The sequence below is a fragment of the Ascaphus truei genome, chromosome 3, assembly GCF_040206685.1.
Source record: "Ascaphus truei isolate aAscTru1 chromosome 3, aAscTru1.hap1, whole genome shotgun sequence".
Classification (NCBI taxonomy): Eukaryota; Metazoa; Chordata; class Amphibia; order Anura; family Ascaphidae; genus Ascaphus; species Ascaphus truei.
Window position 1 is genome coordinate 388,573,929 of NC_134485.1, and position 26,560 is coordinate 388,600,488.

Here is a 26,560-nt window from a genome sequence, read left to right on the forward strand (position 1 = left end):
CTCGCGCGCTCCTGTGGTGTGTTGGCGGTGTGGCCGGGAAGTGTCTGGCCGTGCGCTGATCGGGCAGGACACGCCAGCGCTGACTTCCCTGTGTTTGTATCTGGGGTTTGTGAGCGGATACCGGGATGAGGGTCTCGGGGTTTGTGCGGGCTCGGCCGGAGCTCGCGCTTCTCGTGCTGCTGGCCGCTTCCTGCGCGTCTGACCACAGCGACTCGCGTGAGTGCGACACGTGGAAGGCTGTGAGATTGCTAGGGGACTCGAGGGTGGGCAGAGCAGGCTGGCACATGGGGGTGGGAGCTGGAGCAGTTACAAGGTAGGTTGGCGCATGGAGGGCTGGGCAGGAGGCAGTTACAGGGGGGTCTGGGCAGGAGGCAGTTACGGGGGGGGGGGGGTTTGGGCAGGAGGCAGTTACGGGGGGGGGGTCTGGGCAGGAGGCAGTTACGGGGGGGGGGGGGTCTGGGCAGGAGGCAGTTACGGGGGGGTCTGGGCAGGAGGCAGTTACGGGGGGGTCTGGGCAGGAGGCATCTACGGGGGGGGGGGTCTGGGCAGGAGGCAGTTACGGGGGGGGTCTGGGCAGGAGGCAGTTACGGGGGGGGTCTGGGCAGGAGGCAGTTACGGGGGGGGGGGCTGGGCAGGAGGCAGTTACGGGGGGGGGGGGCTGGGCAGGAGGCAGTTACGGGGGGGGGGCTGGGCAGGAGGCAGTTACGGGGGGGAGCTAGGCAGGAGGCAGTTACGGGGGGGGCTGGGCAGGAGGCAGTTACGGGGGGGCTGGGCAGGAGGCAGTTACGGGGGGGTGGGCAGGAGGCAATTACGGGGGTGGGTGGGCAGCAGGCAGTTACAGGGGGGCTGGCACACGGGCTTGGTAGGAGGCAATGACACAGGTGGCTGGAGAGCACAGAGACCGTAATGCTGGGGATTAGTGTCTGGGACAGTCACATGAGGCTGGCATAGGACAGGGTCACAGGAGACTATGGCATTGGAGGAAGATGCAGTAAGACAAAAACAAGACCAAGGATAAGGGAAACTATAGGCAAAATAGAAAGGGAATTATGAAATCCTGCTCTCTGGCTAAGATTTGAAGCATTAAGATTAATCGCACTGCAAGAGCCCAGAATTGTATAAGCCACATAACATTGTCATTTTATATTAAACTTTTCATTGCGGGATAGTTTTGCCACCTCTGTGACAGCGGCACTTGCGGATCACGGGGTGGCTCTTCGGAGCGATCACATGACCATTTCAGTGTTGGATATGAGGAGCTGACCTTCAGCGTGGTACGTGATTGCATGTAGCCACAGAAAAATAAGCAAAGGGCATTTACATCCAGTGTACGTCAAAGTTCCCTGGGTTATGACAGTCTTCGTGTTACGTGTGTGTGGTAGGTTTTAAGGATGTCCCTGCTTCGGTACAGGTGGGTCAATCAGTGGCTCGGGTTTTGAGCAACCTGTGCTGAAACATGCTCTTTGACTGAGCCACTGATTGAGCCACCTCTGCTGAAAAAGATATCTTTAAAACCTGACATGTTTGGGTGGGTGGGGGGGGGGTCTTGAGACCTGGAGTTGAAAGCCCCTGTATTACAGCACTGAAAGGGTTCCTTTGCAATAATTTTTTTTAATGTCTCCTATCTTTTAATTTATTCCTTTTTCAGTCCGATTATGCAATTTTCCTTCCTTCCTTGTTTCTCTTATTTCATTTGCTGCTTTCTTGTCTCTTTTTTATTTTTTGCTTTTTTTACCTTTAATTTTGCTGTGCTTTTTCTACTCCTCAATTTTCCTCTTTCTGTTCCTTTAAGTTGGCAACTTTTTTAATGTCCATTTCCCTTTTCTCCCTTTTCCTGATCTCTCTGCTTTTATTTCCTTCCTCTCCAGTCTAATCTACAGTACAGTACCAACTTAACGCTCTCCTCATATTTTTTATTTTTTTACTACAGATGGTGTCCAGTCAACCACAGACTCTACGGGTATGTACTGTGTATAATGCATAGCACCAACATGAGCTGCAGCGCAGTATATAACGGGGGTAACACTAGGGTAGATTCTACTCCTGGGATACAAATCCATTTCAATAAAAAAAAAAAAAATATGAATTAGATCCATGGCGTCTTTCACAGCAGAACTTTGAAGCTCCGAGGAGCCTTTGGTTACTGAGATACGTAGGTTTTTACTCGCTGGTTTACTTCTGTAAAAAAAAAAATGGGTTTGTTTGCTTATTTAATTCTATATTGGGGCTACTTTATTTTATTTTTTTATATTCTCTGTTTACAGGAACAATATTATAAAACATTGGCAGAAGGACACAGTAACATTTCTCAACCAACATTGAAAATTAGTTCTAAAACACTCCAAACGCACAAACTGTAATAATAATACTTATGTATATCTTTATTTATATAGCGGCGCCACCCATGTACATTGCACTTTATAGCAGTAATACAAGTGACATAATAGAAATAAGCACTTCATACGTTAAACTAGACATTATTAATAATAGCACTTAGCCTGTAGTGGTAATAGTTGGGACTTTTGTGTGGCTTTGTGCATCGGCTTTTGAGGACCTCTTACCTTTCTGGTCTGACATCTCCTCCAATGACGTAGCATCATGTTGTCATGACAATGCGGCGCCATGACAACTATACGCTGCAAGAGGAGATGGTGCCGGGCAAGGTAAGAGACTGTTATGGAGGCCCCGCGCTCTCTACTGGCAATCCATTTAATTGTTGTGGGAAGAACGCGGGGCCTTTGTAGTTGCGGGGCTTGGTGCAGAGACACGGATGGCACTGCCATCAAGCCAGCCCTGTGACCTCCAGGGAATATTAATTCAATATCTTACAAGAATTAAATTTACACACTTTTGCAAGTCCGCTTTCAAATTTCATTTAAAAAATACTAAAGTGAACTAATGTTAATTACAAGTTTAATTACTGTAGTTAAATATGGGCGATTTGCTCTTTTAAAAACAAGTAGAAGTATTTATTTAAATATGTTTTAGACTGTGAATGGTTCCATGTTAATGACATTATTAGGGTTGTTTTTGCAGCCGTTATAGAATTTTTGTGTGTAATACTGCAAACATATCAGCGTAGAACATGTTTCTAATAATCACTGTTTTTACAGGACCAAATAATTTTTCGCGGGTCACAAATAAGTAAATGAATTTACTTTTAAGGGCGATTTTTAAATCTTTCAAAGTAATCCAGTCTCATTGAATAGTTACTTGTTGTTTGTTTATATAGTTGCCTGCTATGTAGTACTACCCTTTCAAATACATTAATTACTTAGATTTAAGCCATTAAACCGGTCGCTGTCATTCCATTTTCTGTGGTGTTTGACTGAACATATAATAACAGGACAGCAGGGACCTTGTACATATATATTCAGGGACAATACAAGGAGCTTTCATAAGAACTATTCATCCCAAGGGCAGTACAAAGGACACTGAGTCATCCCTTAAGGTTGGAGGAAAGGAGATTTCACCAGCAACAAAGGAAAAGGGTTCTTTACAGTAAGGGCAGTTAAAATGTGGAATTCACTGATTCACACTCATGGAGACTATGATGGCAGATATAATAGATATCTTCAAAAAAGGTTGGACATCTTTTTAGAAAGGAAAGGTATACAAGGATATACTACATAAGTCAACATGAGAAGGATTTTGATCCCGGGACAAATCTGATCGCCATTATTTGGAGTCAGGAAGGAATGTATTTTCCCGTTATGAGATATCATTAGATGATATTTCACTGGGATTTTTTGTTTGCCTTCCTCTACAATATATTGTAAATATAGAATAAGTATCTGTCGTTTTAAATGTAGCATAGGTTGAACTTGGACATATGTCTTTTTTTTTAGCCTCGTCTAGTATGTAACTATGTATATAATAACAGGACAGCAGGAACCTTGTATGTATATAATAACAGGACAGCAGGAACCTTGTACGTATAATAAGACAGCAGGAAAATTGTACATAGAACGATGGGAGCAATGCCACAATAAGCATTGGCATTGGGTCCTAAGAGGGATTGTCCCTTTAAAATATGACATGAGGAGATCATGCTCTGGAAGCGTGAGGAAAGCAAGCACTGCTACAGTTTTTGTTTACCTCTGGTTAGAAAAGTCTGGCAGTGACCAAAATGTTCAAAGTCAGACAGGTGGTGATGTTTGTGTTAAACACAGTGATTGAATTGTTGGCAGAGCAAACTTTGGGATATTTTAATAGATTTTTAGTGACAATCCTCATTTTATAAAATGCGCCAACTTTCCTTCCACATAGTGCAATATATAACCTTCAGATATATATTATCATATTATTTATTATTATTTTTACTGTATTTGAATAGTGAAAGCAATTCGCTGCATGTCTCTGGCAGTGAAGAGTTCGTTAATGACAGGATCCGACTAGCAGGGAAATTGTAAAATGTGTTTTCATCCCAATTTCCTGGTATTAGATTTCTGCTCCCTGTATAACAAACATCTAAGGAACTAAAGAGTCAACCCCCTTCTCAAGTCAAAATAACACCGATTGAACTGTCAAAGGAAAAAAAGCATAAGAACCATACGTACAAAAATAAATTAACCAAAATAGTGTATTAAATTAAACCTTTCACTGCCACTAACTCTCAGTGAAAGGTTCAATGAAAATATTGTGCTACCGTTTCATTATGATTTCGATTCATGTATTTTTGTGCTAGTGGTTCTTAAAATATTTTCTATATATAAAAACTGCAGAAAACTGGTGTAAAGCAGAAATACATGTAGATAGACATTGTCTAATGCAAACCTGAAGCTAAGGTCTAGTCTTTTGGTATATGCACGTTTAAAAAAGAAAATCGGAACTCCCCTTAAATAAAACTTAAAATGAAATAAATATTGAATATTTGAAAAAAATAGATGGTAATTAAAAAATAAATAATTAAAAATTGATACAGCCCATCTATGGATTCAGAAAATACAGAAACAGTTCAAGAAAGAGGCTGGGGACTTTGAGATTACTGATTTGTTGGACGATTTATCTTTACCCGTTAGGTTTTTGTGACAACATCCTTAGTTGAACTAGGCCATGTTTTGACTTTTTAATGTACCTTTCCTAAGTAGCTGCTAGTGTTCAGTTTTTCTGTGCAAGACATTTTTTTATTATTATTATTGTAATACTGTACATTTACTTGTTCTTTGCTTATAAACTCAGTACAATTTTTTTAACAATAAACAATATCTACATAAATGTCAGACAATCCTACTATCACTGTAACATTGAAATTGTTGCAACATTTTTTTTTTTTCCAATCTGTCTCTGGTAAAACATTATTTGTCTTGAGTATTTTGTAATATTTATTATTTTACTGGCCAACTACCACGTTAAAGTGTCGTTTTTTAGCAGTTTACCAGGTCAGTGAGATTTGGAAGTTTTGGACCAAAAATGTTCAAGGAAAAAGAAGTGACTTAATTGATTCTTTGAAATGGGAAACGTGTGATAATAATAAAAATGAGTTCAATGTTATCAGTAAATGAGAGCTACAGGCCTAAATTTAACTCCCCGTGCACCCCTTCTAAACGCACACTCCTTCCCTTCTAATCTCTGTAATCTCTCATTGGGTTTGCATTTCAAGCCAAATTTTGTAACTACTGTAGGTAAATCGGCAATAGATTGTTACAAAGGAGTTTCTATATCAAGCTTGGACTCTCAAAGCTTAGTTATTAAAGTTTCCCATTGCAAAAACCAGTGCCGACGAATTGCAACACATTTATCAACAGGGGGAAAAAAATGAAATTCCCTTTCTTTGGTAAATGTGGAGCTGTTTTTTTGCACTGGTTTTGCAGCATAGAGATTTTAGGGAAGAGCCCCCGCGATTACTTACTTCCTGTGCAAATATATTTGCCTTTATGAAGGCACTTTTTATGTTCCCTGCAGACGTTGCAGTGGAAATTGTGACTTTAATAGTCCTTTAATAAATCATGCAGTATCTATTAAAGTTCACTCCGTAAAATGAGTTGACTAGTACCCTTTTTATATCAATTTGTAGAATTGCTCTTTAAACATAGTAAGCAGAAACTTGGACAGGAGTGTTGATATCCTCTGACTCCTCCCCTTGCTGTTAATAGACTAACACCCCCTCTACTCCGTTTTTATTAGCCCTCTAACATGGGCTGAGTGTGCTCGACATTTGGTAAACACTTGGTTATTAAGCACTCCCCATTCATAGTCCCCTGAAGAAAACTCTTCTTAGGTTGTGGCCCCGCTGCCGCTGAGCTCGCTCATGCTTGAGAGCGGTGACGACACCAACTCTCCAAGCATGAGCACTCGGCTGTCCTTCTGCAATTTGCGAGCGTGAGTGGGGGGCGTGGTGTTTAAGGGAGGGGGAGTGTAATTGGCTGGATCCGGGCATGTTATTGAAGGAACTATCGTGACTTAATTTTGGGTTATGTGAGCCTTCTGAGCGCTTGGAAATCAATATTCCACGTCGCCCCAAGCGCTGAGCGTTGCCGAGCGTACGTGCGTGCGCACAAAACGTCAGCATGCTCATTAGATTACATTAAAGTGAGCGCGCCAAGCATAAGCGCGCTCCGCTGTAGCATGGCCCAGCCTTAATTGCCAAAGATACGAGAACAGCCATTTACTTATGAACAGTATGCCTTTATGACGGCCCCATTGATGAACTTGAATGTCCATGTGCTCCAAATTCTTTTTGTAATTTACCCCAAAACAATATATATATATATATATATATATAGATATAGATATTTGATGTTTTTCTAGCAAGTTCCTCTGCAGCTGTTTCTGCAAAGAGCGATACTAGAAGCATCCGCAAGAAACAAAAGAATTAACAGAAAATAAGGGAGTTACGATTGTGGCTTGTGGCTGACTATCGTAGGCAACACCAAAGAAGAGGGGGTTACTGCTCAGCAACTCATATAATATGTATCACATGCTAGAGGGGTGCTATCTGGGAAGAGAGATACAGTACTGTACATTTACCAGAGATTCCCCTATGATGCACTCTACCTCTGAGCAAAATAATAAAGTTTTATTTGATCAGAAAAGACAAAAAACATATAAAGATAACCTAATTCAGCATATGTATACATCTTATATATGAGGTATACCTATGCTGAATTAAGTTTTTCTTTATTATTTTGATTATTAGCAGAGGTAGAGTGCATCATAGGGGAATCTTTCTCTTGTAAATTTGACTATTGTAGGCTCCTGTGACAGCACTTTATAAAACAAATGTATTATGTTTTGAGTTGATAAGGCAAACCCGTATTGTGGCATATTTTAGCAGCAATTCTAGCGACACTGAATAGTTTACATCTAGAAGTCTAATGGCTGTAAGTTATGGGGGTAGGGGAGCTACATGAAGTTGGTCCTGGATCTAAATAAAAAAAACTGTTTAACATTTTGTAGTAATCTAGTTATCAATGCCTTGTAATATTTTTTTTTAATTTATTTATTCCCCCCCCCCCGCCCCCCCATAATCAGAAGTCACAGGAATTGCATAAAACCAACCAATAAATTGGTAGAGTTGGGCCGTGAGCTCATGAACACTGAAACAACCCCCGTAGCAGCGTTTGAAATTATTTGGCACCTTCTCTGTTAGTTGTGTACATTGTTTTCCAGTTGGCGTTATGTAATATCTGTGACGCAATTATTCTGTCACAGATGCCAGTTGTTTTGCCTGCATTGAGTTGCTTGCTAAATCATTATTTCTTCAGCTCGATCTTGTTTTGATTAAATAAAGCACCAAGTGGCAGATTCGTCAAGCTCTGATAAGGCGTATCGCACCCTCGATCCTATGTTAACTGCCCCTGATTTGAATGGCAGTTAATGCTGGATTGGATGCAATACCCTGCATTCGATTTTAATTAATCCAGGTGTAAAGTCCATCATTTTAGGGGGTGGGGAATAAAGCAACCAGCACGTTCAACAATAGTGCGTTTTCTGCACTGCATTAATGCAAGTCTATTTACAATTGGATGTGCACAATTTTAGCAAGCTCAAAACCCAGTCTCGCAGTATTTAATATAACTAACTATTTATAAAGTCCTACTCGCCACATTTGTATAACGTTTTAATAGATTACAATTGGTAATTAATTTGTATATACATACATTTGGATTTATTTTAAAACCATGTACATATTTTGTTTTGTAGCTTGAAAGACAATTAAAACACCACACAAACACACACCATTTACTCTATATAAACTGATCGTAGTTATTGCCTCCACCTTTAGAGTCCTTGTTATAAATTGTGAAGGGTATATTTTCAAACATTTCTAAATTGTTTTAAATTACTTGGAGGAACCATTGTAATAGTTTCTGTTTAACACATTTTAAAGGAATTGCATCTTTAAAGTCAGATCCAGACCAATTGAAGTGCAAGAGGTTACAGTCTTCATACATTTAAAAAAAGGAAGAAAATCAAAGAACTAATCAACGTTTATTTTTAAGAATAAATGAAGTATTTAATCACACATGCCAGCAGCAAACATTAAAACAAATATTTGAATAATCCACTAATCCTTTCACTTGCTCTGCTTAGAATTAGAGAGGGTTCTTTCAGGTCTGCATCGGCCTCATCATGGGTTTTATGCATACTAAAAATCAGAAATTAAAATAGACCACATTAAAAGGCATTTAAAATCTTGCATCACCAAGGAGAATTGCTTTTTTTTTTTTTTGACTTTTCCTGGGCTGTTGCTTTCTAAATTATGGAGATATAAGATTATAACTTCGAGTCCATCATAAATCTGGTAAAACATACCATGGACATTTGTTTAAACAAACTATATTTGGACGCAAGACGACATTTATTTCCTGTTGCATGTTATACCATATTTCACTTCCTTCTTTCATGTTCCTTTAACCTTTTAAAGTAGGATATACATTCTTGATGCATTTTGTTCCTTCCCAAGCAGCCTAATGTCCTGTTTGCAGATTTAATATTAATATATATTTTATTTATTTATAAAATATTTTACCAGGAAGTAATACATTGAGAGTTACCTCTCGTTTTCAAGTATGTCCTGGGCACAGAGTAAAACAAATAATACATGATTACAAGTACAGTTACGTAAATGAACAAGGTATACATTATATACAAGACATTGCGTGCACAGTTAAAGAAAATATATATTATGAGCGTATGAAACAGTTACAGACCAGATTAAAGTGTGAGACAGCCTTAGATTTGAAAGAACTTAAGCTGGTGGTGGATATGAGAGTCTCTGGTAGGTTGTTCCAGTTTTGGGGTGCACGGAAGGAGAAGGAGGAACGTCCGGATACTTTGTTGAGTCTTGGGACCATGAATAGTCTTTTGGAGTCTGATCTCGGGTGATAGGTGCTGCATGTGGTAGGGGTGAGGAGCTTGTTCAGGTAGCTGGGTAGCTTGCCCAGAAAGTATTTGAGGGTGAGACAGGAAAGGTGAACTTTGCGCCTAGACTCTAGTGATGACCACTCTAGTTCTTTGAGCATTTCGCAGTGATGTGTGCTGTAGTTGCATTGGAGAACAAAACGACAAATTGAATTGTAGAGGGTGTCAAGTTTGCTAAGGTGGGTTTGAGGAGCCGACCCATATACTATGTCTCCATAGTCAATAATTGGCATTAGCATCTGCTGTGCAATACGCTTTCTGACCAGGAGACTTAGGGAGGATTTGTTCCTGTAAAGTACCCCTAGTTTGGCATAGGTCTTGGTTGTCAGGGTATCAATGTGCATCCCAAATGTTAAGTGGGAGTCAAACCATAAGCCCAGGTATTTAAAACTAGTGACAGGTGTTAGGGTGGTGTTAGCGTTGGTTCTAATCAGGAGCTCAGTCACTGGAAGCTTTACAAATTTAGTCTTGGTCCCAAATACCATTGTTACAGTCTTGTCAGTGTTTAAAAACATTTTGTTTTGGGAAATCCAGTTTTCGAGTCTCAAAAAGTCAGACTGAAGTATGTGTTGAAGGTCAGAGAGGCTATGGCTGTGTGCATACAGGATTGTGTCATCTGCATACATGTGTATTGAGGCTTCCTTACAAGCTGTGGGAAGATCATTAATGAACACTGAGAAGAGTAGGGGCCCCAGAACAGAGCCTTGCGGGACACCACAGGTTATATCCAGGGGGTTGGAGTTAGAGCCTGAGATGGACACATGTTGGGATCTTCCTGATAGGTAGGACTGAAACCAGTTTAAAGCATGGTTCCCTATTCCAGAGCTCTGGAGTTTGTTAAGCAGGATAGCATGATCAACTGTGTCAAAAGCCTTTGCAAAATCTAGGAATACTGCACCAGTGAGTTGTCCCCGTTCCATTCCACACTGGATTTCATTGCAAACTTTTAGCAGGGTAGTTACGGTGGAGTGTTTGGGACGAAACCCAGACTGGAATTGGCTAGGGAAATTTGTCTTGGTGTAGAAATCGCTTAATTGGGAGTGGACACATTTTTCCATAACTTTGGATAGAATTGGGAGAAGTGAGATTGGCCTGTAGTTTGAGTATACAGTATATACCGCCCTATTTCTCCTGCCTTTTGCCTCTAAATGTCTGGAACAGCTTGTATCTTCCCGCATGCTTACTTTTCACTCCGCTCTGATTCTCTGTTGCATTCTCTCCAATCTGGGTTTAAAACTGCTAGCTCAACTAAGCCATATTAACCAAAGTAGCAAATGACCTTCACATTCCTAAATCCCCAGGGCATTACTTCTCATTCTGTTCAATGAGATAATTGATAATATTGTCACCCACTTCTCCACTCTCTTCACTAGGGGACTAATAACTTCTGTTATTGGGCAATAACAGAAAAAAATCCCATAATAACGATATCAATACGTCTATTGCAATAATTACAGTATGTATATCGCTTTAAATTGTTTTTTTAAAGCCCGAAAATGTTCTAGTAAACCACAAAGTGTTAAAAAATAAATTCATTTCTTTACTAGTGCTAAGGGCCCTTCATTCCCAAACGCTTTTCATGTCGCACACTTCACCTTTTCTCACCTACACCGCACCCATCCCTCATTCCATCACTCCCCTTTATAAATGAAGAGAATATCTAAAATAGGTTTTGTGTGTTTATAAATGAAATGTGTGTTGGGTTTTTTTTTTTTATTATTATGGAGGGAATATCTAAGGGTGAGAGTAATAGGATGAGATGTGGGTGAAGGAGGGGAATAGAAGCGGTGAAGGTGAGAAAAGGTGACGCGCAGATATGGTAAAGTTTGGTAATTAAGGGATTAACCCTTTTTGTTACCGGAGGGATTTGCATAAAATCTCCTTCAATGCCCTGCTGTCTCTTTGGTAGTGAAAAGGGTTAATAAAAGATTGGAGGAGAAAGGGGTTAAGAGGTATGGAGTAGAAGCGTTAAGGAGATAGGTGGGTAATTGGGGGGGGGGTGAAGGAATTGGTTAACAATGGTAGGGAGGAAGGGTTAAGTCCCACGGAGAGTGAGCTAAATGATTGAGTTAGAGAGGAGAGGTTGTTACCAGACATGCAGTATTCCTGCTGACACTCATCTCTCTGCCGCCTCGTGCTGCCTCAGACAGAGAGCTGCCAGATGCTCCCCCTCCCTCCCTGCAGTGAGAAGCACTGGCGGGAGGAGGGAGTGAGAGCAGCCTGCAGCTCCGATCTTTCACAGTGCAGCAAGTTCCGATCGCCTGCTCTCTCCCTCACACTCTGCACCATGGTAATATCACGATAACCACTAATCTCCCGCATCGGCATAGCGTGAGAAGTTATCGCGATATTACTGCAATACTGGTAAATCGCACAACCCTATTCTTCACTCCCTCAGTGTTAATAATAATAGCATGTTCTTGTATAGCGCAGCTAGTTATACGCAGCGCTTTACAGAGACATTTTGCAGGCACAGGTCCCTGCCCCCGTGGAGCTCACAATCTATGTTTTTGATGCCTGAGGCACAGGGAGATACAGTGACTTGCCCAAGGTCACAAGGAGCAGACACCGGGAATTGAACAAGGCTCCCCTGCAACAATCTCAGTGTCAATCAGTGTCTTTACTCACTGAGCCACTCCTTCTCCTGTGTTAGGGACAAAGTTCTCTTCTGGCTTTCTTTCTACCTCAATCTTTCTGTAGTGTATCTATTGCTAAGTCGTCCTTCCTCTGCTATCTGTTGGTTTACCCCAAAGCTTAGTTTTGGGACGTCTCCTCTTTTCTCTCTCTACACTCTCCCTTGGTGACCTTATTATTGTAATTCATTTGACTTAAAATATCACCTATATGCAGATAACAACACTCAACGGTATCTATCCATTCGGGACCTCATCTGTAGTATAGTCCCTGGTCTCCAACTGTCTCATGACAATCTCATTCTGGATGGCAGTGTGACATAATGAGTTTAAGAAGCCTATAACTGAGCTTCTCACAATCCCACCTAAATCAAGCCCCATTGTGTAATTTTCTATCATATTCAGTAACACTGCAATCCGTTCGATTTCCAAGGCTAGTTGTATAAATGACTGTTCTAACCTTAAGGCTGCGACCACACTAGCGCTGAGCGTGCTGACCGCGCAGTGCTTGCCGAATTTAGTTTAGGCAAATTAAATTGTCCCGTCCCCGTGCGGGCACAAGCTCACCCATGCTTGGCACTTTGATAAACAAAAAAAATAGACTTTGAAGCGCGCTCAACTTGCCTGCAACGCTCCTCCGCGCTTGCGAAATAGCTAGGACTCCCGGCACTCGTGCTTGGAGAGCTTGTGACGTCACCGCTCTCAAGCATGAGCACGGTCAGCGTCGGCGGGGCCGCAGCCTAATGCTGTTACTAAATTTTGCCGTTTCCTTTTCCAGAACATTGCTAAAATAGATATTACAGTAAAAAGCATGGCTCCTAAAAAAAAAAAAAAAAATTATACTAGCTTCCAAAATTTTGTCCACCCCTGCCCTATTGGATTAGCCTGTAGCCCCTCTGTCGACTATTTTAGGAAACCTCCACCATTTTCAGTGAAGTACTTCATCTTTCCTCTGTCCCCCCTGCTCTTGTCCTGATGTTTGTTTCCCTGAAATATGCTCCCACCCTGTTGCTTGTAGAAACTTTGCAATATATTAAGGGTTTCAATCCTATTTCTCCTCTCCCTTCTTGGCTCCAAGCTTTACATGCTGAAATGCTTTAGTCTTTCCTGATAAGTTTTATGATGCAAACCATGCACCATTTTAGTAGCTCTTCTGTGCACAAGGCACTTTGCTCCAGTTTTGCCAATAGTGAACCAGTTTGGGATTTGAGGAGTGACACTTAGAAGAGTTGACTGAGGTGCATACAGTGGCGAGAAAAGGTTTGTGAACTCCAATGATAATTACTAGTATTCATAGTTTTTTCACGAAAACCTTCTTGAATCAAAATCAGTCTTTTCTTAAATATCCAATAGGGTTTTTATTAACCAGTTCTGTCTTTTGAAACAAAATGATGTGTGAATTAGACGAGCCATGACTAATTAAGAGTCGGGTATGTGCAAAAGTAAGTGACACCCTGGTGTTATCACCCAAATTAAAGGGATAATTAGAATAAAGTGTTTAAATAATTAGTTAGATCTTCAAGTGTGAGTTTGGGAAGCCCCATCCTATAAAAAGATCAGAAACTTTGTGACTTTGGTCTTCATCCTACAAATGTGTGGCAACACGTCATGCCGCGATCAAAAGATAACCATTATTAATGCTCATCAGTATAGAAAGGGTTACAAAACCATTTGTAAGGATTTGGGGCTCCACCAATCCACTGTCTGACAGTCTACAAATGTAGAAAGTTCAAGACCACAGTCGATCTACCCAGGAGCGGTCGTCCTAACAAATCTCTCCAAGAACAAACCGGCAAATCATCCAGAAAGTCATAAAGAACCCAAGAGTAACATCCAAGGGTCTGCAGGCCACTCTGGCTTTAGCTAATGTGAGTCTTCATGACTCGCCTATCAGAAAAGGACTCAACAAGAATGGCGTTCATGGAAGGATAGCCAGGAGGAAATCGCTGCTCTCTTACAAAGAACATTGCTGCCTGTCTGACGTTTGCCAATGTGCACATAGATGATCCACAAGACTTCTGGAACAATATTTTCTGGACAGACGAGTCAAAGGTAGAACTTTTTGGCCTCCATGAGAAACTTTATTTTTGGCAAAAACCAAACACTGCAGAACAGAAGAACCTCAGCCAAACCGTCAAGTGTGGTGGTGGCAGAGTGATGCTTTGGGGCTGCCTCAGGACCTGGATGGATTGCCATCATTGACACACCAGGAATTCTGCATTGTATCAGGCCGCCCGTCCGTGAGTTGAAGCTGTACCGAAAGTGGATCATGCAGCAAGACGATGATCCTAAACATACAAGCAAATCTACAAAAGAATGGTTGAAGAAGAAATTCTGCAGTTTAGAATGGCCTAGTCAAAGCCCGGACCTAAACCCCATCGAAATGTTGTGGCACGAACTGAAGCGAGCAGTCCATGCAAGGAAGCCCTCAAATGCCACTGAATTTAAGCTGTTCTGTAAGGAGGAATGGGCCAAAATTCCTCAATCTATGTGAGAGACTGATTATTAATTAAAGACTCTTAGTTGAAGTCATTGCTGTTCAAGGGGATGCCACAGGGTACTGGATCTAAAAGTTCACATACTTTTTCACACATGGGTATTGAATGTTGAATAATTTGTGCATAAATAAATGTTGAAAAAGTATCATGTTTTTGGGTCATTTGTTTGATCAGGTTATCTTTATCTATTATTAGGACTTAGATTAAAATCTAAGAACAACATTTTAGGTTTGAAATATGTGAAAATCTTAATGCGTTCAAAAACTTTTTCTGGCCACTGTATGCATTTGGTTTTATCGAATTTTGTGCCCATCTTGCTTATTTGCTACATCTAGCAAAAAGATTAGCCACGTGTAAGAAGCTTTTGTTTTTTTTTTTTTTGTTTTTTTTTTTTTTTGTTTTTTTTTTTTTGTTTGTTTTTTTCCTCTCTCAACAGCTTGTACTGCAGCAGAATGCAAAATATGTACAATTGTACCAACGGTTTTTTTTCTGTGTTTTAACACATTTCTTCGATTTTGTCGGATAAATGCACCCAATAAATTCATGGTATGGGCTGTTGCAGTATAGAACAGGGGTGTGCAAACTTTTGCTCCTGTTTCCCCCAGTGCTCGCGTCCCTTTCACTTAATAGTGCGGCGTCAAATGACGCGCAGGGTGTCACATGACCCGTGGTGTCATTTGCTGCCGCGTTGCTATGGCATGCTTGTGACGTCACACCGCATGACCCCGCAGCGTCATTTGACGCCATGGAGACGCTTCCAGACACCGACTGAATCACGGTAAGTTGAGTTTGCAGGGGCCTCACGTGATCCTCCGGCATTTCATTTTAGTGCCTTGGGGAAGAGCGCAGTGTCAATGCAACCGCCCGCGCACCCCTGGTATAGGAGATGGATAACATTGAATTGCTAAATATTATCAGTTACTGAATCGCTTCAATGGTTTGATTCTAACAATTGAGCCTTGTAGGATAGTCCCCCTAATAGTTTGTATTCCACCTGTTTTCTCCACATTTTACATGGTTTTTACAGTTCTTTCCTTTGTAGAACAAAGGTAAATATTTTACTGACAGTATTACATAGTTCAGTGCTTTTTACATTATCATTTAAAAAACAATTTGCAACACTGTGTTGCCAAGGGCGTCTGTACCTTGGATGCCTTTGGCACACTGTATTGCAGAATACTCCCCGTACTTGGTACTGCTAAAAGGGTTTTATTTCAAACAAAGACTGTACACAAGTTCACCATACAGTAGTTACTCTCATGACACAAATTAAAATGAGACTATATTTGAGTCATCTGTTGTCCTCTCTATACTTGCTGGCTGATTCTGCCACGTCAATGAGCTTTCTTGTAAAACAGTTCTGTATAAACACCTGTATTCAGGTGGCCTACATCCACTAAGAACCTTAATGGCAAACTGTATTTAGAAGCAAGGAAGCTTTCACACCTGCTACTGTATCACAGATGTGATCCTCAAATGTTAAAGCTGTGATTTCTCCATCCCCCACCCCCAAATTTGTATTTTCTTATTACCTGAACCAGAGCTGGTCACCATCCCCTGGCCCTGGTAGCTACCTTGTGTCCACCAGAGAATTGTTCTTGCCGTGGAAATTGTAAGAACTAGAAAGGTATTAAAGGTTAAAAGATCACAGATTGGTTCAGTGAGACCACAAAGTTCAGTTTATGTCAAATATAAATGACCAAGAAAGCATCTGCTCTGTATGCTGCTTTAAATGGAAACCGTCCCCCACTTAAATTAAAATAAGAAATGCTATGATTTAAACTTCAACAAATAAACTAACCCTAGCACCAGATCGGAACCAACGCTAACACCACCCTAACTCCTGTTACTTGTTTTAAATACCTGGGCATATGGTTTGATTCCCACTTAACATTTAGGATGCACATTGATGCCCTGACATCCAAAACCTATGCCAAACTAGGTGTACTTTACAGGAACAAATCATCCCTAAGCCTGCTGGTCAGAAAGTGTATCGCACAGCAGATGCTAATGCCAATTATAGACTATGGAGATATAGTATATGGCTCGGCACACAAACCCACCTTGGAAAACTTGACACCCTCTACAATTCAATTTGTCGTTTCGTTCTCCAATGCAACTACAACACACATCACTGCGAAATGCTCAAAGAACTAGATTGGTCATCACTTGAGTCTAGACGCAAAGTTCACCTTTCCTGTCTTGCCTTCAAATACTTTCTGGGCAAACTACCCATCTATCTGAACCAGCTCCTAACCCCTACCATATGCAGCACTTATCTGAGATCAGACTCCAAAAGACTGTTCATGGTCCTAAGGCTCAACAAAGTATCCGGACGCTCCTCCTTCTCTTACCGTGCACCCCAAAACTGGAACAACCTACCGGAGACTCTCACATCCACCACCAGTTTAAGTTCTTTCAAAACTAAGACTGTCTCACATTTTAATCTGGTCTGTAACTGTTACATAAGCCTATAATATACATCTTCTCTAACTGTGCATGCAATGTCTTGTATATAATGTATACCCTGTTCATTTATGTAACTGTATTTGTAACCATGTATTATTTGTCATATTAATTATGTCCAGGACATACTTGAAAACGAGAGGTAACTCTCAATGTATTACTTCCTGGTAAAACATTTTATAAATAAAATAAATAAATAGTATGTAATTGAATGTTTAAAAAAACATTTTTATTCTAAATGGGAATAAAAACCATCCTTCACGAACCAACAAATATTTCCGTCTTCCATTGTTGGCTGCCTAAATCCATGTTTCCCAAGGACAGCTGAGTTAACATAATGGGTAAAAACACTCTGAAAACAAGGATTGTTACGTCCAGTATGTAAAGAAAATGGACTGGATAAGTTGCTCAGGCTGATGGTGGAATGGAAAATAAAATATACTGTAATAGTTTATCAGCTAATACTTTGTATTAACTGGATCTACTTAAAAGTGTCTCTATTGGTGTGAATAAATACTCCTTTTTGGTTTAACTTTTTTTTTTAATTTACCATTTTAGGTAACACTGCAACGATTCCTAGTTCTGCAGCTGCAAGCAATGAAACCACATTCAACACCACAATGTCTCCAAGTAACTTGACCACCATCCCCATTACTGTAACTAATATGTCAACTACAGCCAGCAGCACAATTCTAGCAACGACTTCAGTGCCAGGTAAATGACATCATCATTATTAATAGGACATCTTTGTAGCATTAACCAGAAGTCATTAGTATCAAGGCTACAAGTCAGTTTTGATTTGTTGTTGAACAACAATGTAGATATACTTGTGATGTGTTTTTTTTCTTGTGCTTATATTTGATATTTTTAGGTGTTCTCTTGAACACTGCAGCTTGTGGTTCAAATACAATCTTGGGCCACTTGCACTACATAGAGTATGACCTTGGGTAATACCTTTTGTTCCTGTGCCTCTGCTTTCCAACCTGTTATTGCAAATACTACAGTTCCTTTCTCTAAACCTTTTACTTGAAGACTGCTGTGCAGATAAGTGTCAAAATTATGCTTTTTGGGTTCCACCCACGAAGTAAGAGCATAATTATGCCGAAGATATTATTAATCATCATAACTTATTTTTTAGTTGGAAACATTATTCTGGGATTCACACTTCTTTCCAACTTAGTTTCCCGTGTTTGTTTTAGTGTAAATGTAACTGCGTTGATCCTAGAGAAGAGTACATTACGTTGTAGGTTGATCGTTTAAAACTTCACAAGTCTCCCCGTAATGTGCAAGGTAAAAAAGAGACCTGTCAGGTTTCAAAGCTTTATTCACTATAATTTAATCTGTCGATCTCCTATGTTGTTATTGTTTGCTGTTGCCGCACTGTTTATTAGGTAGTGTGTTTATACTCCTACTCCTGTCACCACAGGTAGGGATGATGTCCTGCACAAAATGTTACGTTGCTTTCTAGTAGCAAAGGAGTTCAACGGATTTCAGGGCTCAATTATTCGCAAGTCATTGTTTTTCACCCGACATCCCTGATGTTTTGCATAACACACAGAGCAAACAGTAAAGAGGTTTACAGCAAACGCAAAGTAGCAGTTTAGTACTCTAGAAATAGTGGCTTTGTTTTGTGCAAAGCAATAAACAAGCTCAAACTGGCCCCTGTTGGCTTGCTACGTGTTATACTAGGAAGTGTCACAGTAAAGAAATATAGCCGTTTCTTTGAATCATTTGCAGCCATTGCTCTTATTAATCATATCATTTAATGTTAATTCGACCATCTTTGCTATCTAATACTTGTTCTTTGTTTACTTGGCTTCCGTGGTGGCTTACTTATTGTTCCAGATATGCGCATGTACACACGCAAACACATGGATGTACATTGATTGTTACAATAAATACAATCGCATTAGATTTTCAATAAACTATTTTTTTTCTGCATTTCCCCTCAAATAGCAAAGTAGAGCCCATCAGCACAAACAAGTTAACATTAAATTGTTTATATAGGGATCTTCCATTGTATCTTTTATTTATGAAACCAGACTATTGCCGTTTCTTTGCTCAGTCTGAGCAGATATTCTGCACCATGACTGCAATATGAAGCCTTGTAAATCAGTGCAGTGTATTATTTGATAGGTTTAGAGTACATATAGCCTAATATTTGTATTTTACACACGCTTCATAAAGGATCTGCGCATCATACTTCCATGAGGTAAGTGCAGAAGCCACGTGGACCTCTGCATGCAGTTTTATTGAATTGTATACATCAACTGTAGTAATTTTCTAGGAAATTGGGGGGAAATGAATGTCCACTATTGACATGGTCTGTTACCCACGGCTATAATGTGTGTGTGTTACATGAAAAGTAGTATAAGTGCTTCCTGAAAAGGTCAGCAATCGGTTCATTTTGACTGCTCAGAATAGTAATTTGAATTTCTTTGATGTAGTAAAGCTAGTTTTGAATGCTGTTCACAGTTTCACATTTCTATTTGGTTTCTTTTGAGTAAGCGAAGTTTCGCGTTGTTTCTTCCTAAACATGGCAAGCATTAATATCTCAAACCACGTTTTCTGAAAATTATAGTTGAACATATGAAATCTTTAACAATAAAAAATTCGAAACTAAATTCCTTAAGAATTAATGGTGTCAGAATGGCATACATCTAAAAAGACTAATGCAAGGGGGAAATCACGGAAATACTTTTTTTTGGGGTTTTTTTCCTTGTGTTTTTAAGTCATAAAATAATTCTCACATACGTACTAACCAGCCAGACTTTTGAGGAAAAGCACACACGTATTTAGGCAAGTTGTAAACGCCTAGATTTTGCAACCGTTTTTGTGAGGGATGTGTTTACTTTATAGAATACTGTATATTATTACACAAAGCCTCTAATAAAACATGTCTACTACTTACATTTCAAGCAACAGCTAGTAACAAAAACCTTCTTTTCCAAATGTAGGTACACCTGTGACGAACAGTTCCTCTTCAACAACAGACAAAGTATCTGATAAAACCACAGCTGCAGTTTCAACGTCATCTATCGCTGGGACAAGTGTGTATTTAGAATTATCGGCTAACGCTGTTCAATTCAAGGCATTATTGAAATCCCTACTCTCTGATTGGTTAAAATTCTGGACATTATCCATTCGGTAATGGCCCAGAATTTTTGGCACCCTGTCAAGGTTTTCAGCCAATCAGCGTTGAGTTCTCATACACACAGTAAGAACAGCTCTCAGACAAGGGGGGTGATTGGACAGGAGGCACTAGCAAGGCAGTGACTCCTCCCCCACCCTGCCTGCAGAGAGCTCCGCTCAGGAGATTGAGGAGAAAGGTGTGTGTGTGTGTGTGTGTGTGTGTGTGTGTGTGTGTGTGTGTGTGTCTGCAGTGTGTTTTTTGGGTCTAGATGGGGGCAGCAGAGCGTTTTGTTGGTGTGTGTGTGTGTGTCTACAGTATGTGTGTGTTTTGTGGGAGCAGCAAAGTCTGGTGTGTGTGCCTCTGCAGTGTGTGCTTTGTGGTGGAGGAAGGCTGCAGGGTGTTTTTTTGTTGGTGTTTGTGTGTCTGCATGATGTGGGTTTACAGGGGGGTACAGTGTATTTGTGGGTGTAGAGGGGGCTGCTGGTCTGTCTGCAGTTTTGTGGATTTATAGGGTGGCTGCAGTGTGTTTGTTGGTGTAGAGGGGGGCTGCTTTGTGTGGTGTGTGTGATTCTTCAGTGTGTTTTGTGGTGTTGTAGAGGGTGGAGGAGGGTCATGCTGATAACGATCAATATAAATACAAAACTACTGTATCTTTTTTTTAATGAAAAATGAAAAAAAAAAAATCTATAATTAAGTAATAATCGCAGACGAACAGGGCATTACTGACCAATAATGCCTTGAGCCTTCAACTCTTCCAGCCAGGGAATTATTGGCCTTAATGGTCTGTTCTTCAGAGATTATTACTTATACTTATAGGTAAATTACAGCTGGTAAATTCGGGGCATTATTGAAATCCCTGTTCTCTGATTGGTTAACATTCCGGGCATTATCCAATCAGTAATGGGCCAACTATTTTGGCACCTTCACAAGTTTCTCAGCTTTCAGTTCTCATTCATAAAGGGTGATATCAGCTCTCGGGGGGGGGGGGTTGATTGGATAGGAGGCACCAGCAAGGCACTGACTCCTCCCCCACCCTCCCTGCAGAGATCTCCGCACAGGAGAGTGAGGGGGAAGGTTTATGTGTTTTGTGGGTGTAAAGTGCCCACCAGAGTGTTTTATTGGTGTGTGTGTGTCTCTTCTGTTGGTGGGTGTAGAGGGGGGGGTGGCTGCAGTGTGTGTTTGGTAGGTGGAAGACTGCAGAGTTTTTGTGTGTGTGTGTGTGTGTGTGTGTCTCTGCAGTGTGTGGGTTTACAGGGGGGGGCTGCTGGTGTGTTTTGTGGGTGTGTAGGGGGGACCGCAGCGTGTGTTTGTTTATATAGAGGTCTGTCTGTCTCTGTCTGTCTGTATAGAGGGGGCCTGTGTGTATGTACAATTTCTTTTTTAATAAACTTGCAGTAAAAGCAAAATAATGTAGACAATCATGTTGATAAAAGTGTGTGTGTGTGTGTGTGTGTGTGTGTGTGTGTGTGTGTGTGTGTGTGTGTGTGTGTGTGTGTGTGTGTGTGTGTGTGTGTGTGTGTGTGTGTGTGTGTGTGTGTGTGTGTGTGTGTGTGTGTGTGTGTGTGTGTGTGTGTGTGTGTGTAAAAAGCCTCCATTTAGCCTATGATGCTAATCTCCTCAGAACAGGGCATTACTGGCCAATAATAACCTGACTGTGCTAAAGTCCCTCAGCTTTGCCTCTTGCCTTCCTCTTTCAGCTAGGGCAGTAATGCCCGTTCTTCAGGGATTATTACTTAAACAATGTGTTTGTTCAATCGCCAATAGATCAGTGCCTAAGATTTTGATATTTGGTTATATATGGAAATTGACAATCACTAATTTCTTTAGTAGCTGAATATGTGCTGCCCAGAATCTCACCCATGTGGGTGCCTACAATGGTAAACACTATGCAGCTTTCTCTTTTACTTTTTGCTGCGTGTCCCTGGTAATTGTAACTTCTAAAAATGTGCTTTATCTCTCGTAACTAAACATTTGAGCCATCTTCTGCTTTTGCATGGTTTCCGATTGGAGATTCCTTACAAGCCTCTAAGGAAAGTCGTATGTATTGTATATTTTTCAAAGAGCAGTCCTCTCTGCTCTTAGTATTTATTTTTCATCTTGCCTGAACAGAGGGTTCCCAAGCAGCACAATTCCAGATCTCTTATAACCGTGGACTTCTCTGTTCAAAAAGAAATGTGCAGCTGGTTTCCCAGTCCACAGAGAAGTCGAAATGGTGCAAGCAGTGCAACAATTGTTGAGGATGATGTTGTGACGCACGTCATTCCCCGCACTGATTGCCAGCAATTCGCCCACTTTATTTATTTATTTATTTATTTATTTATTGCTGGTTCTTCCCAATTGCCAAAACTGGGGGGGGGGGACCCCAGGAATAAGAATAAATAATATTAAGAGAGCAGTCAGATTAAAAAATATATATTGTGATTTGAACAGAATTACTGTTCATCTTTGTAACGGTGCTTTTTGCAGTTAGACTTTTGGACCTACAATTGCAACATTATTATCACTCTTAAATTATAAAACTGATTTTTTTTTAAAAATGTAAGAAAATGTCATGCATAGTACTTTCATTTTATTGCAGCTCCAATATGATATTGCAGGTTTAGTTAACAGACTCACAAATACATTGGCCTATGTAAAAATCTGGTTGAAAACATTGGTGATGTGCCTTTTTTTGTTTTTATGCAGGCTCCATGGCTTCCGCTGCATTAATCAAAATCTCTGGGTTTGACCTGGGCAGTTTCATAGGCGGCATTGTATTGGCACTTGGACTTCTTGCAGTACTATACTTCGGTTGCAAATTTTATAACTCAAAGAGAGGCGTTCGCTACAGGACCATGTAAGTTGTTTTATTTTTACATTTCTAAAATGCAATGGTAGATTTTTTTATTTTATACAGGGAGACTTCGTGTTTTACAGTTTTGGTAAAGAAAGAGGGAAAAGTAAGAAACCTGCAACTGTGAAAGGATTTTATGGATCACTACCACCATAATTATATCATGAAATACATATAAGTATAAGATCAGTCGGTGGAGGTGCTAAAAAAAGACACAACTATATTTAACTAAAAGCTAAACCTTTGTGATTGCACTCCAGACTCACAATCATGAATTATAGTACATAAAACTATCAATTTGAGACACTTAAACACACATTATAATAAAAGAAAGTACTGCTATCGCTGTAAAATATACTGTACATAACACACACAATCGGTCAAATCGACATCAATCATAGACCAACCTGAAAACCCAAAACGTGTAAAGGGAGACCGGCCATTCATCCTACCACTAACCAGTGAAGCAGGTGTGTGCTGCACATGTTCATTATCCTATATGCCAAAGAAAAATCAGTGATTTGGAGAGGAAAGCATCTTTCAATAAATACAGGGCCCCTTAATCCTGGTTACTCTAGGCAATCGTGGAATTGATATAACCGCCAACTCTGAACCAAGATGCAATGCAGTCAGTCCTAATCGGTTGTACCAGATCATCCTGAGTGTATTAATCTTTAGAGTGCTTTATGATGTACAGTACTAGGTAAGTCATGGGCACTAGCACGTTTTGTAGGGGCAGGTCGGGCTGACCGCTTTGAAGTGGCCAGCCCGATCCAAACGTAAGTAAAGCTCTCTCCACTTCCAAATCCAGCTCCACGAGTGGTCACATGACGCAGAAAGTGCAGTAGGTCCAGTAGTACTCTAGTGCCGACAGACCCCGGACACTGCATCGATTTCAGATCAAACTAAAGTTGTTACGTTGCCATAATATTTCCGTCATTTTTGCGGCACTATTTTAGATGAAAAATGATGACTTATCTTTAAAGCCCATGAGATTCCAAAGTGGCCCCATTTTATTGTGACACTAGACTAGAATTTATACAAATTTAATTTGCACATTTAAGTCCTTGAAACATTCACTGGAGCAAAATGAATATACGTTGCATCAGGTGTGTTCACAGGTGTTTCTACACTGAGTTTTTGCTGCTTTATCATACTGTATTTATGTAGTGCTACTTTTATTTTTCTATTAATCTAATTAAACTTTGCATTAGAATTTTTTTAATGATATAAATATTTTTTCTCATTCTGTTTTCTTTTTGTTGTTGTTGCAGAGATGAACATGAAGCAATCATTTAAAATGAAGCACCGTTTAATATTCTAGCAACCATATTTTCCTCTTATATCAGCTTTTTTTTGAAGATTGCACCAATTGGGTCAAAACAAGTGTTGCATAGAATGTGCATTTGAATTATGCTGTACTCTGATTTTGGCATATTAGCAGATACACAAGACATGTATATGGCGGTATTACACAAAATTCACTAAAGTCTTTAAACAGAGCAACTTTCAAATGTGTTTGGTTATATTCTGTTTCCTACTGTAAAATTGTAACTCATAAATCCTTGACTTGAAAACTGAAGCATTTGGTATTAGAGTTAAAGATTAATTGCAGTTGCCGCCAAGATCGATATACCTTCTCACATGAGAAAATTCAATATATGCAGTTTATTGTTCCATGTGTGATGAGAAAATCCAGTGAAATAACCACTTACGATTACGCATTTAGATAATGGTGGAAAAAAATTCCAGTTCTGGAAGGTCAAGGAATAATGTTACTATTTTTTAATAAATGTAATGTGTCAGTCACTAGGCCGTACTTGCAGCATTGAGGAGGATTTGTCACACGCCAATCTGCTAGTGGGATTAAGTGACTGACGCCATTACCATGTCACAACTAATGGATATGTGGTATGAACAGCCAGAAAAGCATGCTTTATCAGCATAAAGGCTATTGGTTTAGGACAATATTTTATGCACATTGAGTTTGAATCAATATGTTGGCATTCTTTTTGTAATTTAAATGTATTGGTAACATGGTGATTAATTCAATTTGCCTTTAAAAGAAAAAAAAAAGCTTGGTTACCAATGTTTTTCATTTGGATTTTGCAGTATATTTTCACATTTTCTCAAGTTTTCCTATACTTGGAAACTTTATTTTTGTTTTTGTGACGTGATTCCTGTAGTGTCTAATTGCAATAATCACAAGAAGGTCAGTTTGTGCCTTGGCAGTTTTTGTTTTTTTCTTCTTTTTTCTTTTCATTGTAGGAAGTTACATTTGATAAGTACATAAGGAATATGGCGGATGGTGTAGTTTGTTACACGTGTTATCTTGGGAACGTATACACATTTACTAGGATCACTGTACACAATTATTTTTGGCAGGTTCTTTAACGGCTCCATAATTTCTCTGCAAGTAATTTTCTCGGCTTGCATCACAAATTGGACATTGCTTAAGAGTTTCATCCTAACCACTTAGTGCCATGGGTACCTACAGTACAGTGCCTGGGTTTGTATTCAATAGGTTACTGAGCATTAGTTGCCTATACTGTAGTTATTGCTGTATACCAGGAGTGGCCAACTCCAGTCCTCAAGGGCCACCAACAGGTCAGGTTTTCAGAGTATATGCTTCAGCACAGCTGGCTTGATCAGAGCCACATGTGCTGGAGCAGGGATATCCTGAAAACCTGACCTGTTGGTGGCTCTTGAGGATTGGAGTTGGCGACCTTGCAGTAGACTGTTATTGCTTTTACATAAGGAATTATAGTATTTCATATTCCAGCTTTCAAGCATGCTGAGCCATGTGTGAGACATTCATGTTTGTTTCTATCAACTTTCCACAAACCACTAGTCCACCTTGGGGATAAATGACAATTCAAAAAAAGAAAGTTGCCTTCAAAGAGCCATAAAGCTAAAACCAAAACAGTTTGTGATCCAGAAACGATCGCTTATTCCTATTAGGAAGATATTTGTTGTTATTGTCTGAATACATTTGTATATAAGCCTGAAGTAAATGTTTTTTCACAATTTTAGTTTTTTAAGTGATGAGTTCTAGCCGCTCTCTTGGTTGGAATAAAAATGTGTTTTTGCAGGTTATATCCTTTTAATATTATTTTTGTTTTTGTTTTAAACTGTAACAGCAATTCTGCATTTAATTTTGGCCAAATAAATGTTAGCCTGCAAGATATCTAATTATACAGTAGTAATGTTACTTTAAAAGTGAAGTTATAATTTTAATGTGACTTGGATGAGAAAAAATTTCAAATGTTGATCTGAATGTTCTGTACAGATAAAATAAAGGATAATTTGCACTATTTCTGTTTTATTCCATATAACAAAACCTGTATGTTTTTAACTCTGCCACAATTATAAAATAAAAGGTACTGTAATATAGAAAACATGATTATACATATGTTGGTGTTGAAGAAACTATTCATTTCACAGACTTGCTTGTCACTGTATTCAATAAGCTCTTATCACATGTCCAAACCGTGTGAAAATAGCTGAGGGGGGGGGGGAGTTTATGTGGCTTGGTTCCGGCTGTGCAATTTTGTGCAGTATGCAAATGAGTTACTCACAAAGTTCCATATTCATGGGCTATTCATTAAACTGCAAGTTTGCAGATTGCCTG

At 39.9% G+C, this 26,560-nt stretch overlaps 1 protein-coding gene across 1 annotated transcript; it reads left to right on the forward strand.

The window, feature by feature from the left end:
• On the forward strand, positions 1–26,243 carry TMEM123 (transmembrane protein 123). Its single transcript, XM_075592422.1, has 6 exons — positions 1–216; positions 1,931–1,960; positions 17,522–17,677; positions 19,921–20,013; positions 22,782–22,932; positions 24,204–26,243. The coding sequence occupies exons 1-6, from the start codon at positions 126–128 to the stop codon at positions 24,226–24,228; spliced, it is 546 nt and encodes a 181-aa protein (XP_075448537.1). The 5' UTR covers positions 1–125; the 3' UTR covers positions 24,229–26,243.
• Positions 26,244–26,560: the final 317 nt, after the last annotated feature.

What these genes read in the sequence shown, in the direction of transcription:
- TMEM123 (XM_075592422.1), top strand. Translation starts at nt 126, where the DNA reads ATGAGGGTCTCGGGGTTTGTGCGGGCTCGGCCGGAGCTCGCGCTTCTC. An exon ending in GTCTGACCACAGCGACTCGC is followed by an intron (nt 217 to 1,930) that starts GTGAGTGCGACA and finishes TTTTTACTACAG; the next exon opens with ATGGTGTCCAGTCAACCACA. An exon ending in GTCATCTATCGCTGGGACAA is followed by an intron (nt 20,014 to 22,781) that starts GTGTGTATTTAG and finishes GTTTTTATGCAG; the next exon opens with GCTCCATGGCTTCCGCTGCA.